The sequence below is a fragment of the Phymastichus coffea genome, unplaced genomic scaffold (assembly GCF_024137745.1).
Source record: "Phymastichus coffea isolate CEN01 unplaced genomic scaffold, Cenicafe_Pcof_1.1 PCOF00179, whole genome shotgun sequence".
Lineage (NCBI taxonomy): Eukaryota > Metazoa > Arthropoda > Insecta > Hymenoptera > Eulophidae > Phymastichus > Phymastichus coffea.
Window position 1 is genome coordinate 98,588 of NW_026706990.1, and position 21,871 is coordinate 120,458.

Here is a 21,871-nt window from a genome sequence, read left to right on the forward strand (position 1 = left end):
CCCTTTGATACGTGAAACACGAGATATGAAGGCATCAATTATGTGCTCATCAATCTTGTTCAGAGCAACGTCGACGAATAAGCAAATAGAACGTCAATTAAATCCACAGGTAGGATATATATAATTCACAGTGCATTGTGTAAGTTATTGCTATATAACTGGAATGCAAACGTCAATTATTGCACCAAACTCAATATTTGAAACATGTTCAAATTGTAAAATTGAATGTTTAAGTGTAGAAATTTCAATATTCAATTTTTAAACTGCTAAATTTCTAAATTTAAATTAATTTAATTCAATTTCTAAATTTCAATATGTTAATGCTTGAAGAGCTACTGAAATTTATACAACTTTGTATTTTTTTAATTTATCTCTACCTTATCAAAAATAAAATGTCGATAAAAAATTAAGATCGCAAAAGCAAAGTTAAAAAATCTATAAGTTCATCATTAAGCTACAAGTTAAATTTACAATTAATGTATTTAGCAGGTAAAAAAGTGAACACTGAGCGAGAATAAGCAAGGCAACAAAGTATAAAACATGGTGAAAAGCCGTTTCCACGAGTAATTTCCAATTTAACAAAATCTCGGCAATCTTCGGTGTCCTCGACGGCTCTCTCGGCGAAACAAAGCCGAATCACGGCGTCAAAGGCGGGACGCGAGAATTTCCAAAAAAACGGTAGAAGAGCAGTAGAGAGGGGATGAAAAGAAAGTAGCGAAAGACGAAAAAAAAATACACATACACATAGAGTATAGTGGCTGCACGGGAGGAGGACAGAGGTAGAAGGAAAAAGGGGAATTACAAAACGTAGCGTTCGCGGATAGGAGGCTGCAGCACATCTGGTGGCAGCGCGCCGGAGCGGACCGAGAGAGCGAGCATTGAACCAGCGAGTGCCACTCGAGAAAACAATAGCGAGTAGCAGCTCTTGTTCTCTCTCTCTCTCTCTCTCTCTCTCTCTCTCTCTCTCTCTCTCTCTTTCCCTTTCTCTGTCTATCGTCACCCTGAAATCTCCAGCCTCAGGGCTACTCTGAAAGAACCAAACGCAAAAGCGTATACGAGACGTGGGGGTCCTTGATCTGCATCCTACTGTCAAAGTTGCTAATAATTAGCAAATTACCACATTGCAAGACAACAATCAGAAATGAAAAATTAAATTCTCTTTTATAGAAAAATGAATAACTTTTTTAAAAAAATGTGAGTACATTAAAAATTACTTTCAATTTGATAATCTGGAATTAATAGTAATTTGAACTTCTTCTAAATCTTCAACAACGGCAACTGATGTTGGATCGTAAATTGAAGACACTCTAGATACTCTGTTAGGACGTCGAGGTGTTGAATTGCTAGAAACTTCTGGTTGACTCCACGGTTGAATTTCGGCCTTGCCGAAAATAATAAAGTTGAGATTTGACAGAAAGTAAATCAGTGCTGAAATGTAAAATATGGTGTGCCATTGTTTGACATTTGTCTGAAATAATTAAGAATAATATTAGTAGTTGAAAAAAAATACAAAACTTGTACACAATGATATTTGCGAGCATGAAAAAAACACACCGAATCGGTCACAATGACTCCGCAAGTCAACGGTGCCAAAATACCAAATAAATTCGCAACGCTGTTGGTAATGGACATTAATGTACCGGCAAAATCAGGACTGAGATCTATATGGTTGATTTGGAAGCCACTACTCGTTCCACTGTTGAATCCAACGGCCATAACCAGTACCAGAATAAGTAACTCTCTATCATGAGTTTTTATTAAACATAAGATAGTCATTGCTAAAGCTGGCACCCAAAGTCCTATTGTATTACTTATTTTGCGGACATGCTGTACGGTGGCACCTTTCTTTAATGCAAAATCGGATAACCAACTGATTGGAAATCCTAAAATCCACATGGCTAAATAAGGTAGTGCTGATATCGCACCACTCTAACAGATAATATCAATGTAAAGAGATATTTATTTTAATAATATGATGATTTGATTTTGAAAAGCATACTCTTTGAACGTCGAAACCAAGTATTGATTTCATGTAAGTAGGCATTTCTGTGAGCATTGTATAAAACCCCCAATTATTTCCACAGTGAACAATCATCAAAGACCATATTGGCACCGATGTAAGTATAGCCATCCATGGAACTTTCCGTTTCTACAACAAGAACAAATCAATTAATTTTTGTACACTAACAAATATTTTTTTTAATTTTCGTATCACATACGAATTTTTCAAAATCGATTCTTAAGTACGAAAGCAACAGCGTCGTCGATTATAAAATTAAATATAAAATATGTTAAATCGCCTTATTTAATGTAAGCAACTCTGATTGTCAACATTTTCTATACAATGGAAATATCTAGCTTTGTATTCAGGTAATTACGCAAGAATTCTTTAGATAACGAAATAAAATATCATGCAGAAATGAAGAAACGCGAGTAAATTTAATTGTTAAGCTTAATGAAAAAACATGGAAAAAATATATGAAAAGTTCAATAATAGTTCTGTACATATAAAGCATGATACTTCGGAGTCCGTATTTTTATCCAATTTTCCAAGACAGTCATCAATGTAATGCTTTTCTTTAGGGCAGATTGTCGGGTGCTCAGATGGCGTATCAACTCCCATAAAGAAAAACAAAATGCTCCAAGCCATGCCAGTTGCACCGATTATATAAAAGATACTTGGCCAACCTAAACGTGAGACTGATAATAAACCTGACAGTGGCATTGTTACTACAGTACCGAATGTCCCAGCATTCATAACAAAAGATCCTAAAACAAAAAATGAGTTATTTCAAGTCGCATAAGTTTTTATAAAAGCTACGAACCTAAGCGAGCTCTTTCAGCCGGGGGGACCCAATGTGCAACTAATGTTTGTACACATGGAAACAAACAGCCTTGCGAAAGACCCGTTGCAACTCGACAACATATCACGGCAGTCCAATCGTATCGCACAGCTAATATTGGTATCAACAAGTTCACAAAAGAGCAGATAAAAACACCGCATGAGAGTAGTTTTTGGGCTCCACGCGTGTTGGCGATATAGCCGCTGGGCACTTGTGTTATAATGTAGCCCCAAAAGAATGAGCTCAAAATTATCGAGCTAGTTTTGGTATCCCAATTGAATTCCTTGTGATTATGTTATTATCATATTATTTTCATTAACATTAATTTTATTCTAGAGTGGAAATATCAGAATATATTTATAATTTTTTAGAAATACATAAGAGCTTCAAAAATTAATTACGAGGGAATGTTTGATCTTGTGTTGTTTCCAAAATATTCTATAAAAAACATTAAATAATTTTTTTTTCACGTCTCACCTTGTTTGCCCTATATATTGTGGCTTTTATTAGTAATGCAAGGTTAATTAATAAACGAGTTTTATACATAAACTACTGATCACAAGTCTACTGAATTAAAAAATTTATCGAATAGCGTCAAAAGAAAAAAGAAGCAGATTTTAGTATAATTCGATAAATAAATACATAAAATATATACATACTGGAAAGTCGGGATTAGCTGATTTAGCGTCGGTCATAGCAACGATAGTAACGGACATAGAGACTCTTACCGCATACGCGATTGCGATACCCAAGAACACGAGGAATATCTGCACGTGTCGCGTGCCCAAGCTTTCTGGGGCATACGTGTAACTCTGCAGCAGCGGACTGTTCTCTCGCGACATTGTTCTCACATTGAAGCTGCGTGATGTTCACGCGACATTTTCGACCCTCTTGTTCTCTTTCTCTAGACACAAGGTTTATCGTGCAACGTCAGATAACCACGGCTTAATCGCTAGTTTGTTTTTAATTTCTCGATATTCCTACAACGATACCGGATCCTTGCTTTTTTCTTCTACGAAAAAACACACATATCGCTCTGGCGTGACTGAGTTTATTGACTGTCTTGAAATTAAATGAAAATGATGCCACACATTAAAAAAAAGCTGAAATTATGTACAATAAGGTTACGAAAATATCTTTATTTCAAAAATAAAACTGACCATGTATAAAAGTTAAAATATGAAGCGCATCTCTTCACAAAAATAAATAATGATTATATACCTAATGAACATTAAAAACAATGGACAAAGAGTTTGTAACAAGGCATATTAGGCCTAACCCAGAATCCAAAAGATACATCCTCTCGCATGGTTATCCAGGTGTGATTGTTAAGTTGGAACATGTAGAAGTCATTACGCGGCACGTAAACCGAATCTGCAGTTTGGGAGTTGCTCACGACTAAGCCAGTGCTGTAGCCTATCTTGCGACATGCGGCTTGCGCTTCGGTTTGTGACTTTGTGGGTTCGGGTAGACAAAGTGACTGCCACACACCGTAAGATCTTCGCTGGAGTTCGCCTCTTCCATTTCTATAAATTGGAAAAAGAAAATAAGTATTAATAGACAAGATATTCATTTTCACAACTTCAATAACCACGCTCACGGTTCAAATCTTGCTGATTTGATAGTGGTACAGGCATGTTCAGTCTCGTCTTCTCCTTGTGGGCAATCGGAATGACCGTCACAAACTACATCAGGCGAGACACACGCTACGGTACCATTGTAAGCACTCCTAGAAAGTATTAGATATTTCAAAAATATATCGAAGCATGTATCATTTCAAAACCAATTCATTTTCCAAAGAAAAACAAACGAACTTTTCGCATTTGAAACTATTATCTTTGCAATAGCAATGTCGGTAGTCTTCGTCAGACTTGTCCAAACAATGTCGACGATTGTCACACACCAATTTAGGCCTTGTTAATTTCAAGTATTCCGCACAAGTGCAAGTTGCTGGCTCATCGGATCCATCTGCACAGTCAATCTTGCTGTCGCAGAATTTCTCTTTTGAAACACACTTGCCATTTCCACAACGAAGCTCAGCTTGGGTACATTCTGGAATGGGCAATCTTATTTATAAAAAGAATTAACGAAAGATTTTTCCAAGCCACGAACTTACTGCATTCAAAAATATTGTCTTCGCATTTTCTACTGTATTCAGAACAAGTATTGTGATCTTCATCGGCTCCATCTCTGCAATCACGAATCCCATCGCAGACGTGATTCCATGGTATGCACTGACCAAAAGCGCATCTGATGCCGTTGCATTCCATTTCGACTGTGTTTGAATTCTGTTCGTCTGAAAAAAAATGTGCATTAATATGTGTAATGTTTTACTACTTAAATATTACATTGTGGATTCAATTGTCATTTACCGATGGCCTCAGACAGGTGAGCATGGATATAATCTATGCTATTCAGAGTTTGTTTATTGTTGAATCCACAATTCTCATCCATATCCTGAAAAACAGCAGTAGGATACCAGCCACCGTTTCCACTCAAGCATACGATATTTCCACTCCAATTCACTGTCTCGTTGATTTTCTGTTTGCAGGACAGCAAATAATATAATTAATTTAGACTGCATTAAGTAATCAATTTTTCAAATGATAACTTACAGAACACGATACATCGTTGTAATCGGTATAACAGCGGTGACATTTAGGACAATTGTCGACTAGCGCCTGGAGGAATTTCATTTTTCTTTGGCCACGGTCAGTGACTCCGAGTGCCACGCAGCTATCGTTCGTCGATGCTGGAAAAATTCTGCGGAATCAAACACATTTTCCATTAAAACTTAGCTTTTTTAAAAATAATATCATTATAATGTAAAATTATACCTCTTTTCTAAGTAAATTGGCTGCACGTAGCGCGTCATGTTTATATCGTTCTTCAAACGGAATAACGACGCATCGGAATTCTTAATAGGTTTAACGTCCACTATTTGAGATATCTGCTGGTAAGGACCACTATAAGGCATATCTGGACAAGCTACTCCAAACACAGCTGTGGTGTAATTTTTACGCAAGCTGCAGTAAAGCCGCAATGTTAATTTGTCAAAAGCGTAAAATTAATATAATAAATATATAAATCTCACTCGATATCCTCGGCGCATTTTGAACTGGCTAGAAGTAGATCGTTTTCCAAAAGTACAGCTGGACACTGATACTTTCCGTCAACAAAGACAGAGCCTTCCCAGGGCCAGAGGTAACTGCGCTCGTCAGTTTCTGGATTCCTCTTAAGATGTACGTTCACCTTACTATCGAGAATAGGCTTGCAGCGGATATAGAGGCCATAACAAGTATTATTGTCTCCTTTTGACATGGGTGTGAATGCCGGGGGATATTCGTAGGTGATGGGAAAATTTTTTGTCGACGACCTTTCTTCTAATTTTGACTTTTGCACAATCACCTCGTTGACGGTATCTAAACTTCTGCAATAGAACCAATCAACGTAATATGATTCAATCAAAGATACATTGGAAGCATTGAAAGAATCGAAAGAAGGTGCTCTCACCGGAAACCGAGATATTCGCAGACCCTTTGGGCAGCGTTCGCACGTTTGGCCTCGCTTCGATACTCAGATTTAAAGCACGAGGGTCGCCAGGCGCCTCTCTCGTAACGCGTCAGCACTCCCGCAAGGTTCAAGTGGGGTCGCTTGTCCAGATCCAGATTCACGCGTTTACCGTCCGTCAGAACAACTAGTAGATTTCGACACATCATTATTGTCCTTTCCTCTAGTGTAACGTTTAAATAACTTACAGCAATCTAACTCGTCTTCGTTGAGTTTACAGTCGTAGGCTTGATTGCAAAACTTTGCCCTTGGAATACAGCCGCCACTTCTGTGGCAGTGATACTCATCGTCACGGCAAAAGCCTGCAAGAAATTTGAGCGAATCGTTAACTGTAAACTCGTATTTATGTGCAAACAGATTGAAAAAATAGAGAAGAAATTACTGCAGTCTTCTTCGTCGGTTCCGTCATTGCAATCGACGTGACCATCGCATACTGATGTTGGACGTTGCAGCATCAAATAATCTTTGCAGGTGCAACCTTCTTCATCCGATGCGTCCTCGCAGTCGAATACGCCATCACAGTGTCTATCCATTGACACTGTCTGTATGATTCTGAGAAAAAAAAATAAACCGTTCACAAGAATACAAAAGCTTGAAAATAAATTCCTAGAATGTATATACTGACCTCTTGCATTTGAAATGTTTCGGCAGTTCAGGAACAATCATTTTAGGAGTCGTCGTTTCAATATCATTGCGATCAGTGACCGTGTCAATAATCGGATTCATCATAGTCGTCGCTATGTAAGTGGTGATGGTTTTCGTCATATCCTCAACATTTATTAGTCTATTTTCGTATTGTTTGTCGACGAGGAAACGCGAATAATAAGTGTCCTCTTGGATTGGACAGCCTATTTCGTCCTCTGCACCAAGGCAATCTACTTTACCGTCACAGCGCTGATTATAGGGTATGCACTTTCTATAAGGTGCGGAACATATGAAACCATTGCACACTGCAAAGAGATAAGCATTAAAAATTAAATTAATTACACATATAGTCGTTGGTTTTAATGAAAAATGTACCTTCTAAAGAAACCTTCTCATTCGAATCGTCATAAATACTTTTGACAGTTGTTCTTGTATTTACTTGTTTTTCACTGATAACATTCTCCTTAGACTTTGACTTGTCATCGCTATATCTCGATAAAAATGAATTTTGAAAGCTACTAGTCGTTGGCATCGGAGGGAAAGCTGGCTGTTGCGGTATATTAGGTGCTTGGATATAAGTACAGTAGTAAGGCGCATTCCGTAGTGGCGCTTGATTATTCATTGAAAACTGTTGCTGTGAGAACAGTGGTCCACCTTGCACTGGATTAGAATGAAGGAAGTGTGCTGGCAGATTACTATGGAAAATGGGAGGCACGATTGGCTGACCGGTGGGGAAGAATTTTATTGATTGTCCTTGGTTCGTACCTGTCAAACGACTGGTTTTTAGTCAAATAATAAACTGAGAGTAAAGAAATTTATATTATGACATTTAAAACATTGAACTCAAGGCTAATGAAGAAAAAGCGTGAAGCCATGGTCAAGAAAGTTTGCTCGAAAGATAGGTACACTACCAGTATTAGTGATCTGATTTCTATAGGAAGCGTCTTATAGCACAACAGTGTCGTTTATCGGAGCATACACGTGGGTGCTGAATACGTAACCGTATACTCTAAGGAGATAGCATTACCTTGAGGCAGGAACTGCGGTGTGAAGAAGGGCTGCTGCTGCTGCGGGGTGCCGGATGGGGGATTGTTGTAAAAGCAGATGGGGATGAACGATGGGTTGTTAGCCTGTGGTGTGATTTGAATCTGCTGGCTGTACTTGGTCGTCTCGGCAGTCGGCAAAATGAACGGTTGAAGAGCGGGTGGAATATTCGGGTTGTTGTTATTGATACCCTCGGGATAATTCAGTTTGTCGCCTGGTGACCCGAATGGATTTTGTTGGTTGTAGATCATGGTCGTGTCGGCTGTCGGCATTACCAACGGTGTCGCGCCACCCATGTTGCGCGTCACATGAGACTCGCCTTCTGTAAACCGAGCCTTACATCAAAGTGTGTTCTCTACTCCTCTTTGCTGATTCGCCTAAATTTTTATTAATTAAATCTTTTCTTAACTGGACACCCTGTTCGTATTATTCAGATTGCCGAGTGGACATTGATACATATACATAAATGTTTACTATATTAAATAATATTTATTACACGAAAATAAATCTTTACCTTGATCTTTTTCGACAATCGTTGTATTGTGAAGAATTTCAGTGATTTTAGCGCCACCTGACACTTTTGAACTGTTAGTCACTGATTCCATGACCTGTTTTGAAATACCCCTTTCGGTTCTTTCGTCACCTTTGTACAGCTCCTCTTTGCTATTAATTTGTTCCTCTCCATCGTCCTCAGACTGGTATTGATTATCGAAATAAGGTAGTACATCGCTAATATGTCTCTGATTGTAGTAGTTTGCCACGTCTTCCTGTTTGTGCTCGATTATATTTTTGCACTTCAGGCAGTCGAAAATTTTTTGATAATTAATATCCCGTGGATCATTTGCGCTCAGAATATTTTGTGTAATGAGTTTATTCTTTATTTCCTCCAACGAATTGACCATCGAATGTGTCATTTCTTTAACAGCTGACAAAAAACAATACTTTAAAATGCTCATTTTATGCAAATAATTTCAATAACAGAACTATCTTAATTATTATTAAATCAGCCATTTACAAGTATACAATACTGATTATGCTACACACCTTTTAAAATGCTTTGGCATTCCGCCTGTCGAGATGAGCAATCTTTGGGATAGTTAGCTTGACGCTTCTTACGTGTCATGGCATCTACTTCATCTTGAAGAAAAGGTATATTTGGGTTATATACATCCTTAGCAGATGCCATTTGAATGACCGCTGCTTTCGTTGCTGGATCGACGTCTAGCGAAACCCATGACTTATATGGAAATCCTCCTTTCATTTCTTTCATCTGTATCGACTCAGAATAGCTATCTGTGAAACAGTGTAATATCAATTAGTGAATATCATATTTTTAAATAATTTTTCATTATAACTGAGTAGATGTTTCTGTTACCTTGTTGGATATTGAAATAAATTACAATCATGATGAAACATCCTACCAACAAAGTTGAAAATAGTACTGAAAAGAAACCAATTCTGTATTGGATAATGAAGTTTAAAATATGATTTTTGTTGTTTTCATCACTGGCATCTTCTTGAGTTCTCACTGAAAAAATATTTTATTTTTACTGTAATCAGCCGCGAACTGAGTATTAATAGTACGATTTTCTTTAAATATTTACCGTATGGAACATTTGTTGAACAGTGTTTTTTACTGCTTATTTTGAAATCCTAAATGTTTACAGTATATATATATTTTAATTTAGAATATATTGTTAAAATATTCTATATAATGAAATATTAACTAACCATTTTTACTAAAAGAGTACAGAGAATTTATAAAAAAATCTCCAACTACCACGGAGATCAATGTAGTACCACTCACATTCGTGTTCTGATTATTTCTGAGCCAAGAATCGTCGCGGTGGACGAGTTAGACGATGCCACGATTGTTAAAAGTGCAATCGTAAGCAGGTGCAAGCAATACTGGCGATTTCGTCATCACTTGCTCTTTTTTCAGTGTAGCTTTCATTTGACATCAATTAGTGGTCAATACAATTACGCATGCGAATCAATTTTTATGATTGTTAGCATTTTCGACGATGCGTTTAAAATCGTTGGAATTTATTGCGCTAACAACCTACTTTTTAATAATAAATCAATAAAACTCATTATTCTGAGATTTCAAATGTTAAAAAGTTGTGCTTTTTACGCTTTAAAGACGTTTCCATGATTCCCCACCAAATTTGTTTAAAATATTTTTCAAAACACATTTTTACTTGAAAAAATTATTTAATTTAAATTCGTTTTATCATTGCTATCATCTTTACAAATGTAATATATTGTAATATATATTACAGTAAATGTTTGCTAAACAGTGAAGGATTATAATAGTGCGTAATGGATGCAATTACTCTACCGAACATTCATTCAATAACTTCGTATTCGAGTCCAATGCAATAATTGCAATGTCAGAAGTTTTTCAAAGAATGAATGAAAATATGTCATTCAAACAGAAATGTTTCATTATTCATTGTAACCAATCATAAATCGATTTAAAGTTATTATTCGAATACGGCATTATTCGTCCATAGAGTCAACAAATATTATAAATTGCAAAATAAAATGTTGCAGTAAAAATATTAACTTTGTCATATTACAAACAATTTTGGAATTGACTATCTGTCCAGATTATTTGTCGATGAAATTGTTTTAGTTAATAAGTATAAATAATAGATTTTTGTCATATGCGATGCTGCAGTGTTTGATCTTTTATGGTAACAGTATGTGTATTATTAAAAAATGCTAATTAAATTAATTACTTAACGTTTAATCGCAACAACATTTTAAACGATAGTTTAATCGAGGGTCGCGACCGCGATTCCTGCGGCATAAATGCGGATGCACGATTTGTTTTTGTTTAATTCCCACTAATATTATTTTTCACCGTCTTATTTATAAGATGGTTCTATCTTTTTTCTTTTTAATCATAAATTTTTTTCAATAGGTTCTATTGTGTATGTGCGCGAAAACGTATCTACATTGCATTTAGTGATAGCCAACCACTTTTTCAGAAAACAAATAGCCAGCAAAAATTATTACTTAAAATTAGCCGGTTGAAGATTTATGCATATAAATTGACATGATTGAAAGTTAATTTGAAGATAAGAATGATAGATATCCAAAATTGATATGAATTATCGGTGATCAGTATTTTAGCATGCAAATAACTACTTATCAAGTTAGTGCCATTATTTTCATTGTATTATTACTTTCAAAACTTCATGAACATTATAATTATTATAATTTAAATAATTTATTTAACATATAAAAGCTATTTGATACTAGTATTCAGCATTCGTGCTATTTTTAGATAGATTCCGCCATTTCTTTCAAAAAGTTATAAACAATATAGTTGTGATAAGTTATTTAATTATAAGAGTAATAAATATATTATAACTATATATTTTTGTAATGATACTGGCTACTATATTTGCTATAGAGTATATTTACAATTCGATAATTTATGTAAAGCATCTAAAAGTAATTTATATTACCGTTTTTAATTGAATATTATTACTTTTAAAAGTTTAGAAACCATTTAAATACAATGTCTAAATAAAATTAATCAAAATAGTTATTTAAAAATAATCGCAAATATTAATATTATAAGTGAAATATAAATTTGTTTTCAATTTTTAAGACATTTTTCAAATCGTTAGAAAACCATTAAAAAGCATTCACGTAACTTTTTACTTTGTTAAAAGTTTCTTTAATAGATATTAACAATAAGTACATTATTTTTAATGAATTTCAATTAACGTAAAAAATCCTGAATCAATTACTGCAGCTTGAAAATAATATTAAAGTTGCAAGACAATAATTGGCTTGATTTAGCCTACCCGCATAGGAAGAGTCTTGGTTTTCGCGGAAAGAAAGAATAGAAGAAACGAGTAAGAGTACTTTCAAGCCGTGACTTCCGATAGCCCGCATCCTCTGCACAAACATGCGTTTTCGTCGTTCTCCTTCATCAAGGTAGAAGCATCCATTATCTCCTTTCTTTGACTAAAGTTCAGTGCGAGCCAAATCTCGTCTGGATAGTAGAATAACGTTTTTGCAAAATGTCTTTTCGCGACTCGCGTGTACACACTCACGATTCGTAACGACTGTGAACGTTTTTGCAACGCATACACATTCCAAATTAGCGCTATGATGAAAGAATGTCACAGATGGAAGGTGTCTTTAGAGCTGGTTAATTCGAACGAGACTCAAAAGCTTTAACAGGCCTGGTATGTATCAGAATAGGACTTGCATTGAGCTGTACATTGTCGAGATATAGAGCAACAATTAAAAAATCATGAAGCAGAAAACGTATAGGTATATGGGACGGCCACGCGCGTGCTCCACAATAGTAGCTTTTGATCGTAACGGGTCGCAGCGAGATAGCATCGGATCGGCAATCGAGGCGAAGTGTACGGGGCGACGAAACAAAAGCGTGCACGGTGCGCGGGGGCTAAAAAATTAATTGGACTTAGCGCGTAAGGGAAAAGTACGCTGATGGGGGGGGAGAGTCTTAAGTGAATGCGGTTTGGTGGCTGATTGAGCGACGAGCGCGCGCGCACGTTATCTCGGTCAGCGTGGCCCGCGATCGCCGCGAGGAAATAAAGCGCGCCTCTATAGCTTCGATAAGCATCTACCCCTCGCACGACTTCTTTCAGAACACTCTCGCCACTCTACTCTACTCAGCTTCTTTCCTCGCTCTTCCCATGATGTTTCGTGTCTTCAAACGCCTTCGTCAGGCATTCAGGCAATTCTGAAATTCATTCGATGATTATGATTCATTGAAAAATCGGTTGTCTCTCGAAAGTTCCTATAATCAGCGCGACGCGATGAACAACTGTAGATACCCAATAGCGTAGGCTGAATTGGCCACGTAGCCGTGATACAATTACGACGATAGCTCGCTGAGGCTGTATGACGCTTTGGCCTGGCGGGACAATGAAACAAGCGCACTTTTGGTATAGCTAGGCATTCGCGGAAGGAAGCGAGCAAAAGCACGCGAGTGAGAAAGAGAACGAAGGCGAAATTCGTGATCCGTTGGCTGGTTGAGTCGTAGAGTGCTCTCTCGCCCCTCCGAGAGCCCCTGAAGACGCGGAGGAGGGCTCTCGACGACCGTCCAGGTGTGTATGTGTGTGTGTGTGTGTATGTGCGCGCGCGCACACACACAAACACACACGAATACCTTCCGATCGTTAGCTCTTTTTAGCATATGCTAATGCGACCCCCTTAATCGGCCGTCTCGCCTCCTCATCTCGCATTATGCGTAGCTGGAGTGCGCCGCCGCAAAAAATGGATGCTGCTACTCGCAAGTATGTTAATGTCGAATAGCCAAGTGCACATGAGCTCGCGACGCAAGCGACTGAGGGACTTGCAATCAGTACTCCGCTTCGTGCGCCCCCATGTATATACATGCATGTATATAGCATACACTTGAACTCGATCGTCTCGATCTTATCTGGGTACTTATTTCCTACTCGTTCGCGCCCCGACCTCTTCCCATTCAGCTCTCTCTTTCTTTCTCTCTCTTTCTCTCTCGAAGATCTTTTCTGTTGGTTTTAGAGTGTTTATTTTGTCCCTTTTCGCAAACCTTTTATAGCTCTTTAGCTTTTCTGATCTCAATCGGATCATAATGATTTCTTCTCGCAGGTTTTAATCGACAGCTCATTTGTTTCAATATTAAAAGCTAAAGCTGAATCATTTGACAATTAAATAAATAAATAAATGATAAATAACGAGTGAACGGTGCTTTACTTTAAAATTACGGTAACTAAGATAACAACACTGACTTATGCAGCATTACGTAAAGTTTCCTCAAAAGTGAAAACTAGTAGAGGGTGTACAAGTGCACGCAAGCACCGCGAGGAACGCTGCGGCATAGCAGTAGCAAGAACCAAAAGCAGCGGCAGCGAAGAGCTCTGGCTGGGGTGGTTTTGCGGCAGCATGGCATCGAGCGAATAGCGCACCTCTCTCTTTCTCTCTCTCTCGCTCGCTCTCACTCATCCGGTGGTGCGCGCGAGCGCGAGGGTAGCGATCGAGCACTTGAGCACGGCCCCGCCGTAGAACAATGGATGTCTCTCTATCTCTCTCTCACTCTCTGCTATGCCTTATCCGCGTTCTCGCACTGCTGCTGCTGCTGCTTCATCCGGTAACGAGCTGCACGTATACTACTGTTCATGTGAGGTGTGTGTGTGTATAAGAAACTTCTTCGAGAAGCTGAGCGTCATTTCTTATATACGCACACAAAAACGTCGGGGGAGGCCCTCGCCAAGAGAGAGAAAGAGAAAGAGGCGACAGAGAGAGAGAGAGAGAGAAATGGGTTTCGCCCTCTGTTTGCGGCCTTGCAAGCACGAGCTATTATGAGATCGTGCGCGCACCCGCCTCCGCCGTCAGTACGTGGTCCGACTTCAAGTACTCCTCGTTTGAGGGCAATGCTTTTTGTGGATGAGTGATTGAAAGCCTCAAGTCTGTGAAAAGGACCTGGACTCCGAGAAGCCCTGTGTAACTTACACATTTCAACGGGTATTTAATTTCTTTTTTTTATAGATGTATTTACTACTCAACGTCGCCTTATTGCTGGCGAGACCTTAACGAGTTTTGGCCTTTTCGTTCCGTTAATTCAACGCTTGATATATCTACAGATATAGTGCGTTTGCCTTCCTATTTGCAGAATTCGATGAAGCATCGCATTCTACGTTTTTATATAAATTCAGTCGATATGTCGAACGTCAGGTGGAAAAATGCACAACCTTTTTCAGCAAATTAATTTTCTAAAATGAATAACGTGAAAAAAATAAAATCGAAAGTTTCTATATAATGTGATAAAATAGATAGAATACTGAAGTTTATTTTTTAAATAAATTATACTTAGTAGTTCAAATCAAATAAAAAAATTGCGATGTTATTCGTATTTTGGGAGGAAACAATTTTGAAAAGGAAATAAAAGCTTGTAACTCTGTAAATTGACGCGATTACAAAAGTCGATGTAGATAAGCTTGACTGTAGGAAATCGGACGTGAAACTCACACGTCACATTGGGGTACATGCCTATACATACGCATGTGAAGTCACACCTGGGTGAGCCCGCATCGTACAAGGTAAAAATCCCACCTCGGAGACGTGAGCGTCGCGAGAAATCAAAATCTCACGTCGTATTATCGCGACTTGACTTGCGCATGAGCAATGGCGAAACAAGTGAAGCGATGAATGATTGTTTCGCACGGGCGTCGAAGCCATGCACTGGGCCTTACGCAGCCACCCCCCGCTGCTCGTAAGTCACTCGCGCGCGGTGGGCATTATGCTCGCGCCTCTGCGCAGGCATTACCATTATACCGCCAGCGAAGTCATATTAGCCGCAAGCGACTGGCGCGGGCCGTGCAGGCAAGATGCTACCAAGAAAAGTGACGAGGAAGCAAGCTACAGTACTAATCCCCGCGGCACACATGGCTCACCTATTGTACCCGCTGTAAGTCACCTAACGAGCGGTCAACTCGCATCCTGACTATACTCTTACCTCCTTTTACAGCTATGTACTTCGTCTTCTTCGTACCGCGCGACGATAAATCGCTTTCAACAGCTTTTTTTTCTTCTCCTTTCTTCGCAATTGCTGCTATCGCAGTCTGAACCAGCGACGTAATCAAAAAGCCGTGATTTATTTTTCACTTCTCAATTAATTAAGGAATCGTACGCGCATGAAAAACATTCATAATTGTACGAATGACTGTACATTGAAACCATCGGTATTTTAGGCATCATTAACGGCAGACTGCGTTGACGCGTGACAGAGTGCTTCGGAATCTCCGAAGTCAGTGTGAGCCTGAAATAGGTTATTGGCATGTGGACGTGCACAGCATTGCGGCTGAAGGATGCCCGAAGTGGCAGGGACCCCCCGGACGGGTTCCCGCGCGGGGCAGCAGTGCGTGAGGCCCCCCGCAAAAATGGCGGCGGTAGATCGTGTGGGCAGTCTGTTGGAAACGCGGGACCTAGTCGTCAGGAACGGAGGATGGAAAAGTGCCTCGGCACGCAAACGCATGTGTGTGGGAACGCGGGTCGGGGGCCACTTGACGCTTGTGCGTTCTCGTGCTCGTTAAACAATACACACCAAGCTATGTACGCGCCAGCGGCCCGACGAGTACCGCCGCCGCCGCCGCTGCTGCTGCTGCTGCTATAGCACAATGCCGTCTTATGACATTTTTAAGCTCGCCAACCGTCGCCCGAGCCTAAGTGCTCGTTAGATGTCCAGCCGTATACGCGTATATATGTGCGAGCGCAACGAGAACTGCCGCTGCGTTATATTCGCTATATGTATGCGCGTAACGTCGGTTTATTGAGGCCCTTTTGTTACGAGCGCGAGACCAATGTCAAAGAGCCAACGATTTTTATAACCGACCGTTCGCCCACTTCAACGCTCATTCGCCCCACTTCTCCTTTCTTTTTATTTTTTTTCTCTTTCTTTGCCTCGACGTCGTAGCTCTAGTAACAGTAATTTCCGAACATACTTTAGCTCAAAAGTTCCAAATCTTACAAATTGCCCCGTTATAGAGACTTGGAAGAAAGAAAATTACGGTTCATTGCGAAAACTTATGGCTACGTGTAACTGCGATGAAATCACATGGGCTTGATGAATTATGAGCGCTCGTTTCCAATTTGGATCGACGAATAATACTGAGTAAATAAACCAAATGTCAAACTCGAGAGCATAATGGGATCTAATAGGCATTTCGCTATAAAAGGGGATGATTTTCGAATGGCGTGTAGATGTTACACTCTCGTCAATTTTTTATTTGTTTGTACAATGATTCGTGAGCACGTTAAGACTCTTATACTGTGTGTATACGTAGCGTTGTCGACGGAAACTTTCAAGTGCCGAAGAATGTGCCTTTGATGTTGTTATAAAGTTATGAGAACAAGAGTTGTTTGACAATGGCCTTTGTCTAATGATTTTTTATGTAGAAAGTGCGTTAAGCATCGAAAACAATTGCACTACAATATTTAATGGTATTTCAACAAATGAGAACGTCAAATATATATCATTGGCGTCGCGACAGAACAGATTAAGTCAGATTTTTATTTCGAGATATTTAAGTTTGAATACGTGCGAATACATTAAAATTGGCAAATTACTTTTGGTAATTAATTATCCATTTGAATGGTATATCCAATTTTTTTTCCAAAACATGTTTTAAGTTGATATTTTGAAGTTTGAAGCCGATTAATCTGTATATTTTGACTTGACTTCTTATGGTTTTCATAACTTAACATTTATATCAGAGTTATTTTGGCGTATTCGATATTGAATCAATAACTCATGACTAAAGATTTCAAGGTATTTTAATATTTTCTATTTTCCAACTAAATAAAAATAGGAAAATATTCACTTTCTCAATAAATCAGTTATGTTGGCAGCATTTTGAAGAGAAAAAACACTGGAACTTTTGTGTATCGCAAGTTTTCGGGATGTTTATTAAATATAATAAAGAGAGGTACTCAAACATTAGGAGCCCAGCGTTTTACTCAATTTTCATGAAAGTCACGACGGAAGCGGCTTAGGCTTTCGTCGCGACGCAACTTGAATATATTTTTTATTTTTATTTCTCATCTATTGAACAATTTTTACTTTGAACTCATTATATTTATAATAGTTATATCAAAGAAAGTATTTTGTAATAAAAAGAAAAAGCAAAGAAGTCTAGAGAAAAAGGGAATTCAATGCGTATCGGCTCAGATAGGGTGAATCGCATGAATCGAGCGACTACAATTTTCAAGGTCGAGCGTAAAGCTCGAAAAGCCCACGAACGTAGCCTATTAGTGTCGACAGCACTCGTCAAACGTCACGAGAGAGAGAGAGAGAGAGAGAGAGAGAGAGAGTGAGAGAGATGTAGCTATCGAGGAATATAGATTTCCGGAAATCGCAGTCTCGGTCAGTAGGAAGCGAGCACGGCTCCTTTCCATTCGCAGGTATACCTATATACCGCCCACCCACGCGATCTACGTACGGGAAGATGGTGGGGGAGAAAAGCTGCAGGCAAGGCGGGGACGGCGGTCTGGGCGTGGCTAGCGCAGCTTGGCATGGGCGGTAACTCCCCTCTACCAGTGGCAACGGCAGCGCACCCCTAGCGCCGAGCAAGCTGCGCGTTGCTCGCTGCGCCGTGGACAGTAAAAAGCCAAGAGTCGTGCCGGGGAGCAAAAAAGTGGCGAGACGACGCGACGCCAACTACGCCCTTGCTGCTGTCGATGTAGGTATATATAGTTGGCTACATTCGCGGCTGTGAAAAAAAAATAATACACATCGCCTAAGCGCCGTTGTTACTTTGTTTCTTTGATTTAGAGCTACTGACCGTGAATCGGTCGCGCAGCTGTGCAGTGCGAACTTTGCGCGCACATTTACTCGGAAAAATACTTCTTAATACCTCGTTTGATATATGTGCACGACGTGCACGTCGCGCGGAAATCTTCCGTGGATTCTCTTTCTCTCTGTCGTCATTTCGATTTGTCCTTGTGAAAAAGTTCATGTAAGCTGATTGTTTATCCTAGGAAATAAGTTGAATTGCGCGCGGAAGAAATGTTACAGTATTGTGCTTTAGTAACAGCCAATTGATGTTGGCTTAATTGCAATTTTCAAGGAAAGAAGCTACAAATCTGCAAGGTGCTGCTCAATTCGGCAATGGAATCGCAACAAAATACGATAATAAACTTGGCGTGCAAATGCCAGTAATATATGAAATTCGGTCTGTAATGCCTCTCGCGCACATACGATCGTCGTCATTCTCGTGCTCGTTCAAGTCAGGACCGCTAGATGCGCATCGTGCGCGCGCTTAATTTCCTCGTCTCGTGTATGCACGCGCGCACGCGGCTGTTATTCCCAAGCGGTCGCCACGGCTACGTGGCTTGCTATGGCAAGACGTAGCATTTCGGCGGGTATGTGCATGCCTCGTGCAGCACGCGCCAATTGCAAATGCCGTCGCTGCGCCGCGCACTGCTGGTGTCGAGTAGCAATATCTCGGCCAGACCGCCGACTCTCCCCGTCGGAATGCTTTGAACTCTGCCAGCCATCCCTGCTGTATAACGCTTTGTGTCCACCTGCTACCGTGCCAGCCCACAATTGTTGTCCTCCTATAGCCAAATTTTCCTAAATTATATTTCAACGCTGACATTACGTCCCACCTGGCTTTTATTGCGATTCGCCGTTATTACTATTTCTACGGCTGTTCTGCACTCCGCCGATGGCGTTCTCAGTTATTTCGCGTTTATCGCCCCGACTCCGATAGTTTTTCATCGCTTCAGACTTTCAAGTGGACTCTCGCTCGAAGCCTGCCTGGAAATCCGGAACCTAATAGCATTATATTATATCTAAAGAGCTCTGCAGTATTATATTTCCAATAAATAGATATCTATATAACTAACTATTGCACAAAAGCATTTTTTTTCAGCATTGGTTTCCTAAAATGGTAAAAACTCTATGACATTCAGGTGTAAAAATAAAAAAATCTTTAGCAATTGAGGTGTATCATTGTGAAACCAGTCACTTTAGAACATCGTCAAGATATATGCGTATTAAATTCTGCAATAACAATATAAAATAGCAGATAGTTCGACAAACAATAGTATTGTATGTTAATTATTTATCCACGGCCGTGTGTAAATGTTCGTCATATCAAAAAACGTAGCATCAATAATTTCAATTGGAGAAACAAGCCTGAAGACCAAACGAATGAATAGAGCGACGACATTTTTTAAATATTACATTAGATTCGCAAGCTTATATGGCAGCGCGTGACGCGACCCTAAATATCGAGCATTTGCCCGCGCGACTGTCGGTAAATAATTCAGAAACGTCAGAGGGCGTCAAAAGGAGTCATTGCTCGGCACGGCCTCGTGTCGACAAAAAAAAACACCCTTCGTGCGTTTTTTCGGGAGCGAAAAAATTCGGGAGCGCCAAAGCATGAATGCCGTAAATCGACGGGTTGAGCGTGCAAACAACCCTTGCCAGATCATGCATTATAAGACACTCTTAATCGCGCGAGGTATGAAGCTTCCTCCGACACAAATGTTGCCGTTCAGGGCCACGCGGAAAGCGTCGCTACACGGATAAAGAACTTTGATGGTGCCTTTCGTAAGCGATCTATCACACCGATAACATTCGGCTTTTGCACCAGAAGTGACCAGCGAGATTTCGTCAACTCGAGCTTGTCAAGACCAAAGTTAAGTGACCAAAGTTGAGTGGCTCTTCAGACTGAAGTAGAACCAAACATATGCGTTAAGTTTAATTAATTTAACAAATTTCATAGTTATTTGTCATTTGTTTGTTTTTTCAGATTCTTACGTTAATGATAACTTCTCTATTAAACAAATTTAATTATGAGTGGATCATCTCGTTACGTTACCTATTGAATATGATTTTGTACGAAAAAAATTATTTTAGCAATTGCCGTAAGTACACTATAGTTCTGGACTTGACTTATCTTCAAATGAAAAATAATCCGTGAAAACGAATGGATAAGCAGAAGCCCACGTAAGACAGTCCGATATATATTCAAAGCAGCCAGCCAGCATAGCGGTTACATCAAGAATCGAGAACAGGCAAAAGAAATGGATGCGGTTCGACGACATTAGCATTTGAGTGCGCAAGACTGTTTCGCACTCAACTCGAAGGCAGCTCTCGGAGAAGACTCTTGAGGCAAGGCACTCGGTTTCGTCGTCGTCTTAGATAGTCGTCCCAAAACAACCCCATGATTTCCAGCTTCCACTATTCATGAGGCCGAGAGAGCAAGGGGTTCGTTTTCTTGTCTTGCCGCCCTCGCATGAATTTACAATCTCAACGATACGCAGATTGATGCATCATAGGTTGGCTTTGACGCGACGACGCTCTGATTTTCATTCTTGAAAATATCTTCATCTATGCTACGTCACCGCGTATAGTGAAAAAATTAGTAACCATTCTCCATGTACTGTTTGAAATTTCAAATAAATAAAATTTGAACTGAGTATTGTTGGCATGGTGCAACGATTATTTTAAATAGCGACGTTTATTTGATTTTTAATCCTCAATATTTTGAATTTTGCAATGATAATTATGAAATCCAAGGAATAATGAACAACTTGATTTTCATATCGATAATTTAATTTAATTTTTATAACCATTATCAATGAAAATAAACCAAAATAGCGCAACACAATGTTATTTCTAGAAAGCTGGAAAAATGAAAAAAAAAAGAAAAAAGAAAGATTAATAGCCAAGCTAACACAGGAGTTTGGATGTTATAACTGTGCAGAAAACGCTTCCCACAGTCCATTAAAGAGCAGCATAATCGCGTGAAATCGCAATGACAAATAGAGAAACGGAGGCGTGTATGTGTGCGGGCATAAACAGAGTTTACGAGGGACCCTCGTCTGCGTCTCGTGTATATGTGTGTGTGCCACGTGCTGCTGTCAGTGGCATATTATATTATATAGGAATGACACAGACCGAATAGGTGTGCAGATTACATGCATAAAAGCGAGCCGCTCTCTACACTATTGCCGGGCGACCTTTACGCTCGACGGTTAATAAATATGATAATCGCCCGCGCGCGCGACCGGCTAAGGGGTCTCGCTTGGATATATTACATCAAGCCTACTGAATTAAAAATAATAATGTTACGTGATTCGAGTATTTCAAATTGCAATTATTTGCCAAGCTCCAAATCATTCTGTTTGAATCACTACGAATTTCAGAAAAGTAGGTCAACGACTTTTTATTATTCTCGGTATGTAAAGACGTTTCTTTCGTGAGCCACTTGCAGTTTCAACTG

At 39.4% G+C, this 21,871-nt stretch overlaps 1 protein-coding gene across 1 annotated transcript; it reads right to left on the reverse strand.

The window, feature by feature from the left end:
• Positions 1 to 1,216: 1,216 nt before the first annotated feature.
• Positions 1,217 to 9,518, reverse strand: LOC131673478 (uncharacterized). The gene is made up of 20 exons (XM_058951497.1): positions 9,503 to 9,518; positions 9,147 to 9,395; positions 8,617 to 9,027; positions 8,086 to 8,424; positions 7,434 to 7,823; positions 7,039 to 7,363; positions 6,796 to 6,965; positions 6,602 to 6,715; positions 6,357 to 6,540; positions 5,938 to 6,273; positions 5,681 to 5,869; positions 5,459 to 5,606; positions 5,216 to 5,384; positions 4,960 to 5,139; positions 4,658 to 4,895; positions 4,444 to 4,572; positions 4,123 to 4,369; positions 2,000 to 2,149; positions 1,555 to 1,929; positions 1,217 to 1,468 (listed from the first exon to the last, which is right to left on the reverse strand). The coding sequence occupies exons 1-20, from the start codon at positions 9,516 to 9,518 to the stop codon at positions 1,217 to 1,219; spliced, it is 4,611 nt and encodes a 1,536-aa protein (XP_058807480.1).
• Between the last annotated feature and the right edge of the window lie 12,353 nt (positions 9,519 to 21,871).

Bases quoted from the DNA above. Each gene is read 5' to 3' on its own strand.
- LOC131673478 (XM_058951497.1), bottom strand. The intron at 6,541-6,601 runs GTAAGTTATTTA...GAAATCTACTAG, and splicing joins CGAAGACGAGTTAGATTGCT to TTGTTCTGACGGACGGTAAA. The intron at 1,469-1,554 runs GTGTGTTTTTTT...TAATTATTTCAG, and splicing joins GAGTCATTGTGACCGATTCG to ACAAATGTCAAACAATGGCA.